Here is a 22,627-nt window from a genome sequence, read left to right as displayed (position 1 = left end):
TGTTTAATTTTTAATAACATTAACTAAAAGTTTTATTGAGTTTAATTATATTTAAATTTAAGTGGGCTATCATTTACCAATATTTCAATTACAATGTTTCTGAAAACAAATTGTGTACTTAGTTTATTGTGTACTTAGTATAAACTGCGCCCATATATTGGAGAATATGCAAATCTGCATATTAAACACTTTTTCATTTTTCAGAAAAAATAATACAAAACTGTATATAATCTCTTTGTACAAAACAAATATAATAGCAGACATAAAATCTCTATGCATCATATTATTATGACATATGACTATGACAGGGACACAGGGGAACTCACTGGCAGTCTTCTCTCTCATTCATCATTTCGCATCCACTTACAGGCTAGCAGCGTTCCATCGCGTTCTCTATGTATATAAACTGCCTGGATTCAAAACCATTCAAAACCGATATTTACACTACCTTGCAAAAACTTGAACTTTAACATTAAATTTTTAATTAAATGAACGGTTAAAATACGGTTTCGATAGCTTAGCAGACATTTTTTAGACTTAAACTAACTTTTAAGACAATAAAAACGGGGACAAAAATTTTTTGAAGTGTCTATTCTGTATTCTAAACAAAAGACAAAAACGGTAATGTTTATACAATTTCTTAGAAACTTAAATCAAATTATCAAGAAATCCTCATTCTCAAATATTATAAAAGCACAAATATAGCCATTGACTTGTTATACTTGCATTATTTATCTTCGCGTAAGCAAGATGGAGAAAAAGTTATAGCTAATGTTGTACGGAAAACTAAAATTATAAAAATGGGACTTACTTGATCAGACCGAAGGGCAGAACCAAGACTGACAATAATTGATAATTTAAAAACTCACGTAATATTATTATTTAGAATATAAATTGTGCCTAGTCTGTAGTAGTCAAACTTGTAACGTGAAACGGTTTTGCTATCTCACTGACATCCTAAAGACGTTAAAATCCCTAAACTCGGTTTATCTATTTTCTTAAATGACAAAAGAATGTCTATTTTATTGGGCTGAGGTATCAGAATGATAAAACGTGCCGAGTCACAGTACCATTTAATTTCGAAGTCGATGAAACTAAAAATTAAACAAAGATGTCGAGCGCCTTAAAAATCCAAAGGTAGGTACTAATCTGATAAGTTGAGAGGCGAAAGTACTTGTGGCTCTACAATACAGATATGAATAGAATGCAATCGAAGACGTTCTGAATGTATTATCTGCTTTTACAGATATCCACATCACCGGCTTTTCTTGAATGGCTTCAAATTGTTCAGAGATCCTTGTAGAACGATTTTTTTAATAAGAATATGTGTCTCACTCGAAGAACCCTTGTAACGCAATCTCAGAGTTTCACAATAGTTTTTAAAATAAATCTTCACTTCAATGGTTTTGATTACACATCGTTTACTTTAAATTACAGTGCAGAATGTTTATTTCCTGTGTATTTACTACCTACATATAATAAATATTTCAAATATTGTATGAAATTCATTTGCTTTGTTTTTGAACATCATTTGATGTTTGAAGAAAAAATTTATTTGACATAGAAAATATATGGGAAAATATGAAAAATAAAAAAGTGTAAAAAACATGTACATTATATGACGTTGATATATAAAAATAAATTACCTATGAAAATTCTGAAAATTTTCATTTCATACTGAAAGTTTTTTCTTCAAATTAAAGTACATATTTGTGATTGTGAAAAAAATTTGTACTTCTTTTTAGCTAACTCTTAGGCTAGGTTAGGTTAGGTTAGTTACCGAATCTTACCTAACTAACTCTTGGAGGATTTTGTTCTTTATTTATTTTTACGGGTAATAAGCTTCCATCACTAACATAAATATGAACAGATTTGTTCTACTCTAACACATTCGATGCCAAAATTAATGCAAAATTTCATTTCATCCAAATTTTGCAGAATCGTAATTTTGTGGAAACTTATCGTATTTCAAAATCTATATATTGAATTGAAAAAAATGACCAGAGGCATCTTCAGATATATATTCAGGTCTTCAAATATACTTCTATAAATTGCTATCAAATTGTATACTTTTTTACCTGAATCGATTGCAAAAAAAAAACCTATCTCGAACTTTCTTACGGCACCAAAAACCGTGTTGTGATGATGAAACTAATACGTTAATATACAAAGTCATTTTCCTGAAATAATATCAAAATAGAATGTGGATTGATGAGGCAATTGTAAAATTTCATGTTGTAAGTTTGAATATTGATTGTTATGTAGGTAATCGTTTCGGTCTACCATAACTTGTTAATATTGTTTTCATTGTCAAAGTAGAATAAGACTTTATTACCAATACATGCATAAAAGTTAATCCATGTATCAACGCAGGAACATTCAAAACCCACTATATTATAAAAACTCTAGTTACAAATAAATAATAGTTTAAAAAAAACCAAAAACACGCTTTTGTGAGTAGCTGAACTAAAAGATAGAAAATAATTTTTTTCAATTCAAAAAAATCATTTTATCGTAAAAAGCGTAGGGTGCTTAATTTCAATTAATTATTGTATATATTTTATGGGCAGATATTGGTAAAAGTTAAGTCATTATAAAATATCTTGAAAAGCAACCCCCGCTTTTTTACGATAAAATGATTTTTTTGAATTTAAAGAATTTATTTTCTACCATTTAGTTACAAAGGCGGGTTTTTTAAGTTTTTGAAACTATTATTTATTTTGCGCTTTTTTAGTTTTTTTAGGCTACTATTTATTAATTAAAAATTCAATATAAATATGGTGGGAGCGCAAATAAATGTAGATACGGAAAACGTTATTCCTGAAAATCCTGATCAATTAAACTTATTAAATTATTGTATTGTCATCAGTCCTTGATAAGTATGCCACATTTAGACTTAATCCGACGTTTTGAAATGGGTCAAAATCATGTTCGAAGTTTCCGTTACACAAGTCCTTTAAGCTTTGCTTAGACTATACTATTAATTTTGTTCAGTGGCAGTAATGTAGTAAATAAAACACCTACTTATCGATTAAAAAGCATTTTCACTTACAGTCAGAGTAATCAAGATCCCATGAATAGTGATGGCTAGTCACACAAAATAATACAAGTAAAATTTTCAAAATTTAAAAACCCCCCGAAAAATGTGGCTATTTCATAGCTAAGAACACTCGATAAAATTACCTTTCAAACAAGACACAGATACGCACACATGGCGGTCAATCTTATAACACCCCACTTTTTGCGTCGAGTTATAGAAAGCATATTAAAATAATCGATTAAACCTACTCAAATACTAGACAAAAATTTTTTGGTGTGCAGGCTAAATTTATTATTGAATGACTTTCTACACGCTGAGATATCTTAAAAAAAGTTTCCATACCATCAGGCAGAATCACTACAAAGTATAAAACAAAGTCGCTTTCTCTGTCCCTAAGTCCCTTTGTATGCTTAAATCTTTGAAACTACGCAACGGATTTTGATGCGGTTTTTTTTAATAGATAGAGTGATTCAAGAGGAAGGTTTATATGTATAATAACATCCAATAAATAGTGGAGAAGTACTGCTATTTTTGAGGTTTCTAATGTGATGTCGTAAATAATTACATTTTTTCCGCATACATTGCAAACGCAGGCTGAACCCTACGAGTTTTATCAAAATAATGTACTAAGTATTGTACACATTGAAAAGGTCTACAGAAAAGTCCGTGATAGTATATGTCTATCTCTTATGGATAACCCACAATAACTTTTTTTTGTCATTTATCGAAGCGATTTTAACCAATACAGCATTAATCCTTAACCAATTAAATACCTTGAATACATACGCCCGTGTATCGCAATACGGGCGAAGCCGGGGCGGGTCGCTAGTAGGAAATAAATTTGTCGCGATATGGTTTTGTTTCTTATAAATGGCGCCTTGTATATTAGTCATAGGGTTATGACCTACGTTTAACAAAATTAAAAAGGTTGAAATATTAGGAAGACCTAATATTAGTTTTACCTTGGTGATAGTACCATAAATCACCCTTGGTGATAGTACCATAAATCACCATCTCTTGACAGTTGTTGCTATCTACGAAAAAAATAAATATAAAAATATCACAGCTTATTGGTGGGCTAATTGTTGCGCAGGTAAAGTTTGGAAAGACGTGCCATCCGATCCCTTAGATCAAAACAACGTCCAGAACTACTGATCAATGTTGAAATTAAGTCCTACACGGTAATTGAATATTTTTTGTGGATATCACTATGAAAATATCTGTGCGAACGCCATTCTGTATCGATTTGAATGTCATTCCGTGTACTGTATTCAGAGAATAGTAACATAAGCAATAGGTATGGCGGACGGGTCAATGCAGTATGCTTAAGCACTAAAAAATTGTTGATAGGTGTCTGAAATTTTCTTGAAAATAGAAATATTGATTCCACTATTCCGGGAGTTGTAGGTGTGTTTCCGGGACTTTTCTTCAAGAAATTTTCTCCTCTTTTTGAATATTTTTTAGATTCCTAAAATCTCAACTACTTTTTGAGATACTTGCAAAGAACTTAACCCTAGTTTTTTCACTAAATTGTTTGTTGCAATTGTTTTTTGGAAGCGGTACTTTATTATTTTCATAAAATAAATTTCATGAATGATACCTACCTTGTTCATTATTTTCCGAACTTGCTGAAAAAAGATGAACAAAAATGCACCTGTAAACTAGACTAATAGCAACTATATATAAAAAAAATTAGTCTACGTATAATTATTTTAGAAAACCTTGCTTGTAGCTCGTTTCGCAATAATAACTCTATTGAAAATTGATAACGAGATTTTTATGTAAGTAATCCGACAAAATTATGATACGAAGTTTTTAAAGAATCATTTAGTAGAATTTATTTTATGAAGCTGCTTTTATATTATGGTAGCAACATAACATTTACGTTGATTTCAATATATTGGTACATGTATTTGTATATTGTTAAGTAGTCAAATCCCTCACTCACAACAATTCTCTGGTTTTGGTATTTATCACATACCAACAAGACAAACTGACTAGAATAATATTGTGTTTTAATAACGTTCTATAAGCTAAATCACGTTCGTATAGAATAGAATCAACAACATCTTTGGTAGATAGATATTCAGAAGTTATTATTATTCCTGGAAATTACCGTAAATTTCTCGTAAATATTACATTATACCTACCGAAACAATAATGAAAAATAGGGAATATTCATGTATTTTTTTATATTTTTAATTCATTGTTAATACCGTTATAACCTGGTAAAAAGTAAAAAATATAAATACTGTTTAAAAATGCTGTAATTAAGTGTAAAAAAATATTTAAAATAGGGAATAATTTTGAAATGTGTAAACACAATCCTTTTGGCGCTCTATGTTGATGACGTATTAATATGTGACCTGTCAATTAGTGATAGTTCAATGTACTGTTAATTACAGGTGTAATACCCACGAATGAATAGTATAAACAAGTATAGTATATATCCATGGTAATACCATACAAAATATAAGTAATTAATACCATACAGTATGTGAACAAGTCTGACAAGCCACATACTATGACGTCAGTTCATTCAAGACTAAGATAAGAAAAAAGATTAAGATAGCTTAAGTCAAAAGTCAAAAAAAAAGCAAGCAATTTTCCAGTGAAAATTTGTAACTTATAATTCCAAAATTACCTGACGTGGAAACAAAAGCAAGTGTAGATAAGAAAAAAAGTGACTCAGAAACAACAAAAAAATTAAAAATATTGAAGAAGAAAAGGAAACTCGGTTTGAAGATGAATATGGCTAATAAAAATTTTTTTTATTATTGCCAAATAAACGTTACTTTTGTATCTCAATAGTCTTTTGAATCAATTTTGAGCATAAAATCCCTTCATTATATTTTGGCCGGAAATTTGGTATAAATACTCCACTCAAGGGTGAGTGTATATTATTAATCTTTACTTTTAAAGAACTGTCTGCCTGCCTGCCTATCGTTTTGTGTATTTTCCCGCACATATTCTCAAATTGTTTTAACTTATGATCAGACTTAAAAACTAGTATGTATTTTATTTCGCTACGATAACATCGGTCGGAGATGTAACATTAAAATCTCACATTTTCTTACAATAAACCATTTTTTTTCTACTTTCAAGGAATGGAAGTAATACTGTAGTTAAGATGGCAGGCTAAGTGGGTTGGGAGATATTTAGTGACCATTTTTGTTTTTAAAGTTGGTAAGGGATTGTGGTTTGTAAGTGAGGTCAAGTAAGGTAAAGGATATTTTGCTAGTAATAGTAAAAATAATATTTCATGTATACTACATATTATTATATTTATACCATAATGTTTATACCAACATCCTACACACTTTTGGGATACCTTTATTAGGGTATTCAAATATTAAAATTGACTTCATATACAGAAACAAAGAACTATATGTAGGCTGGCAAAATTTTTTTATTAATATTTATATTAACATAATTAAATATTAGTCAGAGTTTTGTAGCAAAAAAATCAAAAAATAATAAATGCCAAATATGTAAAAGTTCCATTTGACTGCTTTATGTGTAACACAAAATGAAATGAAAAAATCTTTTGAATAATTTTTTTTAATTATATATCATTCATTGAAAATGATTGTTATACATTCTAAGGCAAGTCGATAATCCAGATATAAGGAAGCATTACGGATGTATGAGCATTCCAACAATAATCGATTTAAAGCCCCAAACTGTTTTCCTGGATATGTAGCCTATACCAATCCTAGGAACACCTTATGGTCTAGCCTTGTGTCAAGTTTAATCGAAATCGTTAGAGCCATTTTGGAGACAACCCCAAAAAAATGGTTTTCTCTAGGGTGTGGGCCTTCTCGAATTTTCCCGGATATGCGGGTTATACCAATCCTAGGAACACCTTAAGGTCTAGCCTCGACCGATAGTTTCAAAAAAACTGCAAAAAAAAATTTTTTTTTAAGTGGTTTTTTTTTTTAATAACTTTTAAACGGCTGTATCGATAAATTCCAAAAACTAATCAGCTCTCAACGTCAAAAAACCACGTCGATCACCACCAGTCCGGTCAAAATCGGTCGATTCGTTCGTGAGTTATCGTTGACGAAAGAAAACCCAAAAAAGCGTTTTTTCGGAATAACCTCAAAATTTTTTGTTCTATCAATTGAAACTTAAAGATTCTTCGGTTTATTATCGGTTTATTCATTCTAAAGTTATCGCGATTTGAAAATTTCAGATTTTAGTCTAAGATCACATCTAATTACAATAAAATGCGAGTGGATATAACATCAGAATAGATAAAATTTTTTACACGTTATGAGTCAATACTTAGCGGGAAGTTACAGGGATGACCTGTAGGGTCAACCGTTTTCCAAATTTTTTTATCATGATTCAAATTAGGTATCACCAGGTAGGAGGTGCCAAATAAAATTTCAAAGATAGATTACAGAGAAGATGGAACGTACGAATTTCATCTTCTGTGTAGTCTATCTTAGGAACCAATCGTACAAATTCATTCTTTTAATCGTGGTTGAATAGAGAATTTTATACCCTTTCAAATTATGTATAACTAGGGTGGAGGTGCCCTTTGAAATTTCACAGTTGGGGTTGCAAGAGGTGAAGTAATGAAACCTAAAATTATCTAGGTACTATTTATGAACTTTCCTTTCGATATCTAAATCGACGTGTTTTCACTCAAAACGATAATCCCATCAAGTCAAGAGCTATTAAAGGTGAATACTTTTGAAATGAACACACTGTACAGTGAAATAAAGATTTCACTATATACTGATATATGACTTTTTCCCATCACTTGTAGAATTCGTATATCTCTATCTATCTCTATTTCTATAAATTATACATGCGAAAGTAAGCATGTTTGTTTGTTTGTTTGTTTGTTTGTTACGCTTTCACACTAAAACTAGCGAATGGTTTTTAATGAAACTGTACAGCAATATAGCTCATATGTCAGATTAACACATGAGATATAATTTATAAAGATATATTAATTTAAAAAAAATATATAAATTAACTAGCTATTAAACCCGCTTCGCTGGGTTGTTTTTGCACATTTAAATATCAAAATTGTTAAATGAAAGACTTTTTTTTTAATTCTTTTAATTCTCTCTGTGTGTACGGAACGGTAAGATTTTTTTGGCCGATCCCAATATTATGTCTACACTCTCTGTGTGTACGGAAAAGTAAGGGAAAGATCGATAGAAACCCATGGAACATTCCAGAATATTCGAGAAAGTTCTAGAAAATTCGATAGAAATCCATAGAACATTCCAGAATGTTCGAGAAAATTCTAGAAAATTCGATAGAAATCCATAGAACATTCCAGAATGTTCGAGAAAATTCTAGAAAATTCGACAGAAACCCATGGAACATTCCAGATTGTTCGAGAAAGTTTGATAAAATTCAATAAAAAATCCATACAACATTCGAGAATATTCGAGAAAGTTCTAGAAAATTCGATAGAAATCCATAGAACATTCCAGAATGTTCGAGAAAATTCTAGAAAATTCGATAGAAATCCATGGAACATTCCAGAATTTTCGAGAAAAATCGAAAGACATTTGCGCCAGTAGCGCCATCTAGTGAAAATTGTACTATTGACAGTGGGGCCTATTGTACTATTAGAACTATTTTTTTAATCTATTTTCTATGAATTCCTAGATCATTTTTAATTCCACCCCCACCAAACTCCCTTATTCACAATGGGAGCCTAAGGGCTACCCAATGACATAATCCCCTACCGAAGGTCAATGGTTAGTTTTAGGGAAAATCGGGGACATACAAACAAACACTCTCTTTTTATATATATATAGATAGATTTTATTGTCCATTACCATAAATTACAGATTTCTGTAAAAGTAGTCATTTAACATTACCATAAATTATAGATTTCTGTAAAAATAGTCAATATAAAATATTTCACCGCCATCTTTTCTGAAATACTCAATGAATAATTACGACTATTATACATTTAAAAAAATAGAAAACCATACATATATTTTACCTGAGTAAAACAATCCTTACCATTATTTCGAGTGTTATAGAAAGAGGATAAGCGAGAGCAATATTGATCAATCTTTGCTTTTAAATCCAGCGAAGCGGGTGGGTATCACTCTAGTAGAATAGAAAATGTTCATGGAATTTTTCATGTAAGTGACCCTGCATGTAAGTGAATTATTTATCGTATGATTTACTACGAATAGTTTAAAGAATTTTAGAAATATTTATCTATTTCGATTAAATAATTTCGAAATATTTTCATTTATTATTGAGCTTTACATAATACTGTGACACCTATGGTTGTGAATAAAAGAAAATATTTATACTGAATATAAAATACATATTTACAAATATATTTATTGAATACGTAAATACAGAAACGTAGGTAGGTAGGTAGTATATATCGATTTCATTTATACCTATATATTTATATAATACTCATTTATGCATGAAAATATTCTAAAGGGAATTCACGTACATAAAGTAGACGAAAGAGGAATATATTTACCACCCTAATTCTACATTAGGCAAGGCATGAAAAACTTTTTGAATAAACTAGCATGAAACAAAATTAAGCTACTTATATAAGTGGCCACGCATAGGGACAATAGTTGCGGTCAATATCAGCAGCTAGAAAAGTTTTCGATTTTTTGCCGACTTGTTTATGATATTGGCATCATAAATAATTCAAGTTTGGGGCCTCGAAATCGAAAAAAAAAAACGTGAAATTTTTTTCAGATTTCTATCAATTTTTTTAGATACCATGAAACTATAAATGCAATATGTGTTTAAATTCATTGTCACTCATTTGCCATATCCAAGATTTTTTAGGAGATCCTGGGCTCAGTAAAAAACAAGTGAAACAAACAATTTACTGAGTTAATTGTTGAAATACCATGCATAGACAGTGTAGATTACTCTTATCACATAACACATTCATACATGTCACACATACAAAACTGACATTCCCATATAATACATACTATACAATTTGCGCTTAATTTGCGCCCTCATGAGTAAACATGTTTACGAAAAAATGTTTTAAACAAAAGTTGATTATTTTTTTAAGGAATATTTTTTACATTTATAGTTTTGTTCTATCTCTAACGGTTTACAAGATGGGTCCTACGGACCTAAGACCCAATCGACCAACGCTTTAATAATTTCAGCTTGATTTCTCTTTTCGTTTTTGATTGCTGAACACCTATACCAAAATTTTGTTCGTAGTATCAATATTTTTAAGCGTTACAAACTTGGAACTAAACTTAGTATACCTTGATATATTTCATACATACATGGTATACAAATTCGCCACTGCCAAACGATTTCCAACTTTGTTCTAGATTTCATAAGGAATATGAAGTTCATTCTAGTTCATTCGATTTCTATTTATTTACCTGACTATATCCATAACACATTTCATATTGTCTAAATAAAATAAAGTACATGCATTGTATAAAGTACAGGTATATAACCGTTAATATGACAAAAACGTTAAAAAAGTGTTTGCAAATAATTTCACAACAGCTTTTATCTCACGTTAGTCTCTTTTTCCATAGAAAATTTTGAATTGAAATCAAAAATTTACTCGTAAAAGTTTCAAAATTAAAATATTCCAAGAAAAATTTCATGTTTGGAATTTAAGATTTAATTAATTCCTATTTGTGTTTATAAATTTACTGGGTTTAAAAGTAAAGATTGATGAAGGTTGCTCCCGCTTATGCCTTTTCTATAACACTCGGAATAATAATCTTACTGTACAGTTTCATTAAAAACCATTCGCTAGTTTAAGCGTGAAAACGTAACAAACAAACAAACAAACAAACATGCTTACTTTCGCATTTATAATATATGTATGCAACCAACAAAATTTTGGTATAAGTGTTAATAAAATCACCTAATTAGTTCATTTTCAAAAGCGAAAAGAGATATCAAGGTGCAATTTTTATAGTGTGTTCAGAACGTAAAAAGTGAGGTCGAGTTCGTAAATGAGCAACAAAGGTCATAAATGTGTTAGTTTTTCAAACTACAAATTTATTAAAAATATTACTAGCACTGATATTCAACATTGTCTGTCTATACAGGGTATTTCAACAACTAAGTCAATCAATTGTTTATTTTCATTTATTTTTACTGATATATAGTATGAATATACAGAATCAATTTTTTTGTGAATTTTATGTATATGTTTTAATTTTTCCTAGGAAGACTTAACTATCCCTACTGCGGTATACTAAAAGTTTGGATATCCTGCTGGGAAGTTAGTAAATATTTTGTGTTGTGATTGTGCGTATGTTTTGATTGGTATCTTGTTTATCTGATAGTGACAAACTTGCAATAGTGACAAACTTTTACATTTAAATAGTTATTGTGTTTGTTTGTTGCAGTGCAATTGTGACAAATTTGGTCGTAAATTATAATAGTAATAATTCCATTGGTTGGGTAAATGCCTCCTCCAGAATACACCACTCATTCCTTTCTAGATCACTTCTTGACCAGTGATCAGCTAAATCCTATTAATAAATTTCCAATAATAATGAAAACAATAAAATATCTGTGTAAAATATTAGTAATTTTTTTTTATTTTGATTACAGATTTTATAGAAGAACGTCGGCAAATACTTGAAATGCTTGGTCCTGATTTACAAGCTGTATACGATGAACATCAAATTGAGGTTTGTTTTAATTATTTACCCATAAATCACATTTAATTAATTTATTTATTTACAATTCGTAGATTGAATTTGTCGACGTACATTTTGGAATGCCCGAAAGTTATGCATATGATCCATATTTATTGGAAGATCATTTAAATGAAATCAAATCATGCTGTGATGTTTCTAAAGGCTGTTTCTTTTTAGTAATTATTTTTTTTATTTTTATAGTGTCTATAATAATTTAAAAACGAGAATGTTTATTGGGACCTAATGCAATATCGAACAAAAATAGCTCATACTACAAAAGTTTTTTTTGTAAACGCTCATTATATCTCATAAAAAATTTTATCACCAAATACTTAATCTTATGTAAGAAAAAGATACAAGGATGGTCTTTTTAATCTATACACTTAAACATCTCGCTTTGTAGCTAACCAATCAAAAGATAACTTAAACAAAAGTTGTAGCTTTAGTAACCACTTTAGATCCTAAACGGTAAGAGAGAGAATAAATTGAAAGTTGATCCTCATAAAAAACATTATTCATCTAAACATTTTTTCGAAAATCGTCAGCTTTCGGAGGAAATTCGTCTTAAAAATATGTCATTATTGCATAATTAATCGAAAGAAAACAAGCTAACTACGGGAAAATGCTTTAGTCAAAAGTTACCACGGCCAATAGATGGCATTCACCTGTGTCCATGATTTGGCCTTCAATTATCGATAAACTTTAAGAGTATTTTCTTTCGATTTAATGCAATAATTGTGATGAAAGCTAACATTTTTCGAAAAAATGTTTTGAACAAAAATTGTTAGTTTTTTTATGAGGATAAACTTTCTAATTTAAAGTGTTATTGTATCTCTTACCGTTTAAGACCTAAATTGGCTGTTAGGAAAATCCATAGAACTAGGTCCAATTTGATGTCAGAACATTGTGTCCTCAAACACAATCAATGGTCTACCCTGTATATTCACAAAAATTACTCTACTTATGCAAAAAATATCTCAAACATAATATTTTCATATGGAAATAGCATTACTGTTATCATTAAAAGCAATAATGACTAATGAATGATTTACATCGCTTTCTTCGAAAGCTAACGATTTTCGTAAATGTTTTAAATAAACAAAGTTAGTTGTAGTATGAAGATCAACCTTCTAGTTTAAAGTGTAATTCTTTGCCTTACCTTATAGGATCTAAATTGACTATTAAATCAGGCAACCCAGGGAATCAGGTCCAATCTGACATCAGAACATTATGTCCCCCATCAAACTCGACAACTTTTGTTGTTATTTTTTTATTGGTTAACTATAAAACGAATTGTGAATAGATTCGTGAAGCGTGAATAGATTAAAGTGATGCAAACTGTATAATATGTATGAAAACTCGATAATAGGCTAACCGTTACATGAGCTCATTACGTATAGCCTTGTCAGGATGTAAGGCGGCAACCCTAGTCCATTTTATATAATTATACATTAGCTTTTATAAAATATTCATTAGGAAACTCAATTGAGGGTAGGTCGTTATCTTAGACTATTATACCGGTGTAAGTAGAATGCAATTAGCAAATGATTGTCTTATAACACTCAATATTACTATTGTTTTTACTTACACCTAGTGAAATAGTATATGTGTTATAGTCAAAACCCATAACCAGCAGAATTGTATCCGACTAGAGAAATGAATCAATATTGATATTGGTTAAAACAATATTGGATAAAAGTGATCTTGACCAAGAGTTTTAGTTAAAACAAATTTAAACTAAGAGAGTGTTAGGGTACAAAAAAATGTAGAAAAGAGCTTCTTTTTAACACGCTTATATAAGCTTAATCGTTATGTATGTATGTTTGTATGTAACTCTCTAATATCATACCCATGCATAGGACATCATCAGTTATATACATTTATTATACTACCGGTAACCATACTATACATATTTACTTAGAACAAGCAACAAGCGTGTTTTTTAGTTTTTAAACTATATTCTTTTAATACTGAATTAAAAATTTATACCACATGTGTATTGGTTATATGGTACCTAATACAAATATGTCTTCGTGCAACTAATTGTGGCACTTTGAATTACACGACACACAGTGAAGTATTTGTACCAAATTTCCGGACAAAATATAATGAAGAGATTTTTATCCTTAAAATTGATTCAAGAGGCTATTTAGATGGAAAAGTATTTTTGATTAGGCAATAATAAACAAAAATTTAAAAAAAAAGGTGATTTGGAATTATGAGTTACAAATTTTCACTGTAAAACTGCTTGCTACTTTTTTTGACTTTTGACTTAAGCTATCTTAATCTCTATCCTTATCTTAGCCTTAAAAGAAAAAGCGCAAGCTTGCGCAATATTTTTTTCATAAACATATTATAGAATACTTAAACTTTGCCCTGTTACAAAAAATCTTACCGCGCAAAAAGGGGCACATACACAAAAAGCTTTGACTTTGATAAATTTAATGAAAAAAATTACCTTTTTAACAGCAAATACAAATCACAAAAATTTTATTATACTTTTGTCCGCAAATTTGGTATAAATACTTGCGTCATGGCGAACCACTCGTAAACTGTGAATATGAGTAAATTCCTACCAACTTTGATTCTCATAGACTGATATTTAGACCGGCAATGGCCTGAAATAATTAACCATAGTTCTTACTTTTTTAAATTTTTTTATTAATATAATTGAAAGAAACTACTTTTTTTCGTTCAGTCAAAATTGATTTCGACTGAAGCTTACCTATATTTCTAATTCAGTATCTTTGTGTTTTTTTCAAAAGAATGTTTCTTTTTTTAAGTATTTATCAAATACTACACTCAAGGGCACAGAATTTCAACACAATAGAGTTATTTTAATATATTGCCCTTATTTCAGATATCTGTATTTATGTGAAAAATGAACCGATATTCACCGTATTCAGCTTAACCGAAAGGATGGCCTTTCATTTGAAAATGTTGCTCAAAAGTTATTATTATCCCCTAATAAATTATTTTGTAAATATTTATCATATACTATACTCACTCCTAGTTCATCCACGACCAAAGAGTTCTAATGAACTAATTGCAGCGGTCGGAGAGAGCGTTCTCCAGAACCTAAAAGTGTCTTATCGTCACCGTGCTCTGCATTTCTGCGTCAATTTGTAGCGCATATTGATTTATTTCAATTTTTATCGCTATACGGCCCGAGATGCTCGAAAAGGAAGTGAAAAACGCAGCAAAAAGGGCACATTTTGTTTTGGCAAATAGAGGCGGGCACGGTGAATTAACGTTGTATTTAAAAACTAGTCCAAATAAATTACCCTTATATACAGAAATGGATTTATTTTTTATGTAAAGTTATTCAATGTTTATACATATTGACATAAAAGATGGTGCACTCGTTATTATGACGAATTTCTGTGCCGGTAAGTGTAATGACTGAACACTCTTGATCACTTTTAATCAAAATTTATTTTGGCTGAAACTTGCTGTTAATGTCGATTTTGACTGTATTTTACTCCCTTTATTTTAACTCATAGGCTCTGCTTGTCCGCTGAAAAAAATTTGGAACGATTTTTAACTCTTTTCCCGTGATCTAATCGAGCTGAAACTTTACAGGGAAAAAATGATTAAAAAAACTTAAAATTTAATAATAAGAATGGTAAAATAAAGGGAGTATAATAAAACTTGGTTTTTGTGTCTTAGTTTTTGTTTGTTTTGTGTATCAGAATTCTTATTGATTTTGGGTTTTGGCAGTAACATATTCAACAACAACAAAAAAAAACCTTATGAATGTAATATAATATTAATTTTTTATATTCAATTATAGTGTTTAGTTGGTAATAAATCTTCGCCAAAAATATTACCAACAGTTATTTCATCAACTTTATACAAATTATTAATATCAAAAATACAAAAATTGGATTCAAATAATAATTTATTTAGTGAATGGTATGCAGAACATAATGAACAATTTATTTTAAAAAATAGGTAAATTGATTTAAAAAAATTCCATTAAATAATTATTGGATATTAAAGGTGTCCTATTTTACTTCAGATTTAGCTTTAACTCGGCAAAAAAAAAAAAAGATTTTTGAATAAAAATTTTATTCAAAAATTGTAGAGTTAAAACACTGTGCTGAGTATGTATGATGTTGATCTGGACCTACGAGGCTTACTTTAAATTAGAAAGTTGTTCTTCATAACAGTGATAACAATTTTTATTCGGAAACTTTTGATGAAACTACTTTTTTTATTATCAAGGTAATTTGAGGTAATAGGGATGTCCAATTTTTAAAACGTAGAAACAGTAAAAATTTTCTTAAATTGCTCCTGAATGTATTCGTTTTCAAAAAAAAGTTATTTAAAACAACTTATTTTTAAAGTACGCCTCTATCTTTTATCCGTTACAAGCAAGAGTTGCCCTAGACCTAGATCAACTAAGTAAGTCTAGATTTTAGCTCTATAATTTTTATTTAAAACTTATTTTTTGAAAAAACTGTTTTTTCGAGTTCAATTCAGTCTCAAGCACAATGGGACTGAATATACAGGAAAAGTTTTCTCAAACAATTTCTCAACTCATAAAAATCTTATTGGGATTTGTCAAAAAGACAAATGTTATCGAATTTCAATATAAAGACCCGAGACTCGACCCTGGGTGCTTTAGATATCCGGTCTAGGACGTAACCAACTCCGTCACTCCTGTTCTACGTGAGTGATACAAATTATATGTAACCTTTTCGTGTCTTTATTCTATTTGTATGTTTGTGCATACAGAACATACAAACGTTTCGCACTATTATTAAAATTCATAGCACAGAAGCTGCATTAGCAAAGGGAATAGATGGAACAAAAATAAACATATTTTTCTGAAAATCGAATTTTGACTTTTTATTTTTAAGAATTTTTATTTCGAAAACTAGGCGCCTAGAGAAAGAAAATAGAAGAGTAATTGTTTGCCTAAAACTGATCAAAAAATACAAAAAAATTTTACTTTGAAAAAATTCAAAATTTTGTACTTTACGTCGCTTTTCTTATTAACGAACTTGACCTTTCAAATACCAAAACCCTGCTTGATACCAATAAAAACATAGATACATATATACATTCATTTTCTTCGGAATTTCGCTAAAAGTCATACAGGTTACATATTTTTATTATTAAACTAAGCTTTTAACATTTTTGTTTCAAATAGTGCGAAATGTTTGTGTCATTGTGTGTTATGTATTGTCTATCTAGAGGACCCGGATTCGAGTCCCGGCTTTCGCTTCTTTCTTTTGCTCAAAAATCGAAAATTAGTTATTTTGATTTGGATTTCAAAAAAATCGATGTTAAAAATAATTTAAATAGTTTTTACCTTAAATAATAATTCGATTCTAATTAAAAGCAGAGACGACATAACTAATTTTTCCTACAATATTTTAATAAAACAGAGATGTATAAAATAAAGTTTTCTATTATTTTAGAGGTGATATTTCAATTGAAGATTGGCAAGAAATTAGTATAAAAATGACAACATTATTATCAGAATGTGTTGACGAATTATGCACGGAAAATAATGAATTAATTACAGAACTAAAAGAACTATCACAAACGAATGTTGAAAAACAATTTAAATATGCAATAAGTATGTTCAATTTTTTTTAAGCTCATTTGTGTCTAGATGCTAAGCTAAGTTTCTTAAAGACAAGTTTTTCTTACGTAATTTTAGCTGCTTAAATCTATTTTCAAGGGTACTTGGCTCGTAAATGGTGCCAAAAATTGTTTTTACATTTTTTTCAACAAAAACGACAATTAAATTTTTTCTGGCTATTTCGCACATTTTATGTACAGGGTGCTAGAGCTAAGTGGGCTACATATGGAAAACTTTTTTATTATATGGTTAACGAAAAAAATTTATTCTTTATAAAAAGCTCTGCTTTCAAAAAGATTGACATTCAGCTATTCACTTTTAACATCGATATGCAGAGTGTCCACAAATTGAGAAAATTCGATAGGAATTTTAATGGTTGTTTAAAAATGTAGACCTTTTTGAAAAGATAACTAGGGAAAAGGTTTAAGAAAACATTCCCGAGATATGTCAGCGTGTATTTAAAGAATTTTGTAAAAGAACAATAACATGTATGGAACTCGAAGGTGGATACGTTGTGGAAAAACGAACTGAAAATAAGTGTTTAAGAATGAATTGTTAACAATGGGAATATAGTTGTTCCCACTTCAATTTTAAATTAAATTTTTCAAATCCTACTTATAAACAAGTGAAAACAAACAATTGACTGAGTTAATTGTTGAAATACCATGCATAGTCAGTGTTGATTTCTTTATCACACTACACATACAAACATGTGACACTCACGGGTAAACAGTGATGTTTACGAAAAAATGTTTCAAACAAAAGTTGTTTAATTTTTGATAAGGAACATTTTTTACATTTAAACTTTTGTTCTATATCTAACGGCTTACAAGATGGGTTCTACGGACCCAAGACCCAATTGACCTATGATGCTCATTTACGTACTTGACCTCACTTTTTACGTCCTGAGTACGCTGTAAAAATTTCAGCTCGTTTTCTTTTTTCGTTTTTGAGTTATCGTGTCCACAGACGGACGAACGGACGGACGGACGGACAACCGGAAATGGACTAATTAGGTGATTTTATGAACACCTATGACAAAATTTTTTTCCTAGCATCATTATTTTTAAGCGTTACAAACTTGGGACTAAACTTAATATACTATGTATATTTCATATATATACATGGTATAAAAACGTTATCTATTATCCAAATTGACCATGTCAATACTTAAACTGTTTATTTGGTAATTTGAAACATTTATAACAAAATAATTAATACAGAAAATTTATTTTTCTTACATTCCGTTACAATTATCATTATTGACGCAAGTAAAAAACTGTTATCTTCTGTTCGTTTTTGCCTCAACGTATCCACCTTCGCGTTCCATACATATAATTGTTCTTTTACAAAATTCATTAAATACACTCTAACATATCTCGGGATTGATTTCTTGAATCTTTTCCCGATTCTAAATGGTCTACATTTCTAAACGATCATTAGCATTCCAATCGAACTTTCTCAATTTGTGGACACTCTGTATATTCGATATCAAAAGTGAATAGCTGAATCTTAATATTTTTGAAAGCAGAGCTTTTTATAAATAATAAATTTTTTTCGTAAACCTGATAATAAACAAGTGAAAACAAACAATTGACTGAGTTAATTGTTGAAATACCATGTATAGACAGTGTTGATGCGCAATCGTTTGTTTTTTTGACGTCACGTAAATAACAAAAGATATTCACTTTTAAATAGACACACACACAACTGATATTCCTATGTTAATACATACTATAAAATTTGCACCTAATTAACGCCCTCGCGGGTAAACAGTGATGTTTACAAAAAAATGTTTCAAACAAAAGTTTTTTATTTTTTTATAAGGAACATTTTTTACATTTAAACTTTTGTTTTATCTCTAACGATTTACAAGCCCCAATTGACCTATGATGCTCATTTACGAACTTGACCTCACTTTTTACGTCCTGAGTACGCTGTAAAAATTTCAGCTCGATATATTTTTTCGTTTTTGAGTTATCGTGTCCACAGACGGACGGACGGACAACCGGAAATGGATTAATTAGGTGATTCTATGAACACCTATACCAAAATTTTTTTCGTAGCATCAATATTTTTAAGCGTTACAAACTTGGGACGAAACTTAATATACTATGTATATTTCATATATACATGGTATAAAAACGTTATCTATTATCCAAATTGACCATGTCAATACTTAAACTGTTTATTTGGTAATTTGAAACATTTATAACAAAATAATTAATACAGAAAATTTATTTTTCTTACATTCCGTTACAATTATCATTATTGACGCAAGTAAAAAACTGTTATCTTCTGTTCGTTTTTGCCTCAACGTATCCACCTTCGCGTTCCATACATATAATTGTTCTTTTACAAAATTCATTAAATACACTCTAACATATCTCGGGATTGATTTCTTGAATCTTTTCCCGATTCTAAATGGTCTACATTTCTAAACGATCATTAGCATTCCAATCGAACTTTCTCAATTTGTGGACACTCTGTATATTCGATATCAAAAGTGAATAGCTGAATCTTAATATTTTTGAAAGCAGAGCTTTTTATAAATAATAAATTTTTTTCGTAAACCTGATAATAAACAAGTGAAAACAAACAATTGACTGAGTTAATTGTTGAAATACCATGTATAGACAGTGTTGATGCGCAATCGTTTGTTTTTTTGACGTCACGTAAATAACAAAAGATATTCACTTTTAAATAGACACACACACAACTGATATTCCTATGTTAATACATACTATAAAATTTGCACCTAATTAACGCCCTCGCGGGTAAACAGTGATGTTTACAAAAAAATTTACGAACTTGACCTCACTTTTTACGTCCTGAGTACGCTGTAAAAATTTCAGCTCGATATATTTTTTCGTTTTTGAGTTATCGTGTCCACAGACGGACGGACGGACAACCGGAAATGGATTAATTAGGTGATTCTATGAACACCTATACCAAAATTTTTTTCGTAGCATCATTATTTTTAAGCGTTACAAACTTGGGACGAAACTTAATATACTATGTATATTTCATATATACATGGTATAAAAAGTTTTTCATATGTAGCCAATTTAGCTTGTAATGTTTTCGTTAAGTCTGCCGTTTTAGAGCTATATACAGCTTGATACAATACAATGGCTTAATAGTACTAAATAAGAAACTTGATCAAGCAGAATAATTTGGCAACATTCAAAGGAGAAAAACTCGACAAAATTGTATATAATAATAAAATTATTTTTGAATATTTTTTTTTTCAATCGTAGAATTATGTGGTGATAAAAAACGGAAAATAATAGCACTTTTTCGTGAATTTGAAAAAGCAGCAGACGATAAAATAGATACCAACTTCTTCGATGAAGAACCAACTGCAATAGATACATTTAAAAGTTATGTTAAAAGCAATGTAGATCCACAAAATTGCCTTTGTTTAAGGTAATCTTTTATCATAAATATTTATTTTCTATTATCTACTGGTATATCAAATTAGTTATACCTGAACGAAATGGGCAGGGAAATGGAAGAGAAAGTTATTAAACATATGTGCGAATAATAAACATAACAAGCTAACGAGCTATTACCCATAATAGGTTCAAATGGTCCACCCTATATATCTCCGAAAAAGGGCAAAGTACAAAAAAGAAATATTAATTTGATGATTTAATGCGAAAGTTTCGTAAGATTATTTACTTAAAATGTATAAAACCTCCAGCTCCGCTTAAAAGGAAGTGTTATTTATTTGGCACAGATTTTTCGACAAAATATCTTTAAAGTTTTTGTTATTTTGCAACACCTGTGACAAACAATTAAATTATATTATAACAAAAAAAACTTCTTTCTTCCTCAAACAAACACTCCTCCCAAGGCAGATATTTTGGAAAATCTGTAGTTGAGAATCTATATAGAGTTTTCAAAAACAAAATTATTGAGTTATTTTATTGTTAGATATCATTCCTTTCGGTTAAAGCAATACAAAATTTTGTTTCCATTACAAAATTCCTATAAATTAGGGTATAACCGCGGGAAGACTAATTAATTCTTTTAAATACTATTCTTTTAAATAAGTTTGATATTTTAAAAATAGTGGATACATATTTTAATATTCTAAACCGACTACTGTTTCAAAAATAATTTGCTATATTTTGAAGACATTCATACATAGTCTTTCATTTTTAAAACAATTTATAATTAAAGTGGTATTTACAATATTTCTTTTATTTCGTTACACTTTCCGAAGTGTACCTTGGAGACCTGATGGAATTGATAGTGATCTTGAAGAACACGATACATATTTAAGTAAATTTCGATCGCATATACGAGAACATGTTAAATATTTAATAAATACACATAAAGAAGAAGAACCAGAATTGGTATCACGAAAAAAAATTGTTCAGGTAAATTTTTTATTATAATTTTCTATCTTTTTATACTTTTTATTTTAAATTAAAATTGAATTGTTGAATAATTATTTTTGCTGTCGTAAACGGAAAAATCATTAACAGAACCATATTTTATTCTCCCCATTTAAATTTTTCTTCATCGGAAAAATCGTTCCTGAAATACCGAAACATGTTCATGTATCTCTTATCATTTATGAGCGTGAGTTACAAATTCAACTCACGTTCATAAATGATAAGAGATGCATGAAATATTTAAACTAGAAAGTTGTTCTGTATAAAACAACTTTTGCTGGAAAGATTTTTTCGAAAAACTAATAACCTCGACAGAAACAGAATGATCCAATTTATTTTAAGCCAATTCGTCCAATCGGATTATCGAAATAAAATTTCTCTTAATTAACAAATTAGTTGTTAACTAAGAACAGGTTCTAGCTTACCATATTAAAGAGGTGATAATGTTAATGTTATAAAACATAAAGAAACCCCGCACTAATTATTACAGGTATTGGGTATCTTTCAAATTTGCTCATATTGCAAAATTTGTAGATCTTAGCATACTGATCAAAGGTTGTTATCAGCACGATCAAACTAATAGTGAATCACTGTGTAACAGTATATGCTTTTTATATACAGGGTGTCCCAGGAGTAACGTACGCATTTGTTGCATCAGATAGAAAATAAAATTCTAAGAAGAAAAGTCCTCTTCCATTTTTTGATCCGAAGCACTTACAGTCGCCAGTTCCTACACATTCACACACTTGCACATCTATGCATACGTACGCGCCAGCGTAACGTTGAAGCTCTCAGCGCAGTTTCTAACTATACTCCCTTCCCAACTGGGTATATTTTAAGTAATAGCTAATTATCCGTGCATATAGGCACTCCAAACAAACAAAACAATTTTTTGGAAATATTTTTTAAAACGCATATTCAATTT

General features: G+C 29.6%; 1 protein-coding gene across 1 annotated transcript in view; it reads left to right on the top strand.

The window, feature by feature from the left end:
* Window positions 1-22,627, top strand: part of LOC123290780 — a 48,293-nt gene that overhangs the window by 4,268 nt on the left and 21,398 nt on the right. Inside the window, exons 2-7 of the mRNA XM_044871104.1 lie at window positions 11,612-11,691; window positions 11,754-11,876; window positions 13,004-13,014; window positions 17,130-17,290; window positions 20,557-20,725; window positions 21,528-21,684. Coding sequence (XP_044727039.1) covers window positions 11,612-11,691; window positions 11,754-11,876; window positions 13,004-13,014; window positions 17,130-17,290; window positions 20,557-20,725; window positions 21,528-21,684 — 701 coding nt within the window. The remainder of the gene's footprint in view (window positions 1-11,611; window positions 11,692-11,753; window positions 11,877-13,003; window positions 13,015-17,129; window positions 17,291-20,556; window positions 20,726-21,527; window positions 21,685-22,627) is intronic.

The sequence above is a fragment of the Chrysoperla carnea genome, chromosome 1 (assembly GCF_905475395.1).
Source record: "Chrysoperla carnea chromosome 1, inChrCarn1.1, whole genome shotgun sequence".
Classification (NCBI taxonomy): domain Eukaryota; kingdom Metazoa; phylum Arthropoda; class Insecta; order Neuroptera; family Chrysopidae; genus Chrysoperla; species Chrysoperla carnea.
This window is presented reverse-complemented; position numbering and strand designations above follow the sequence as displayed.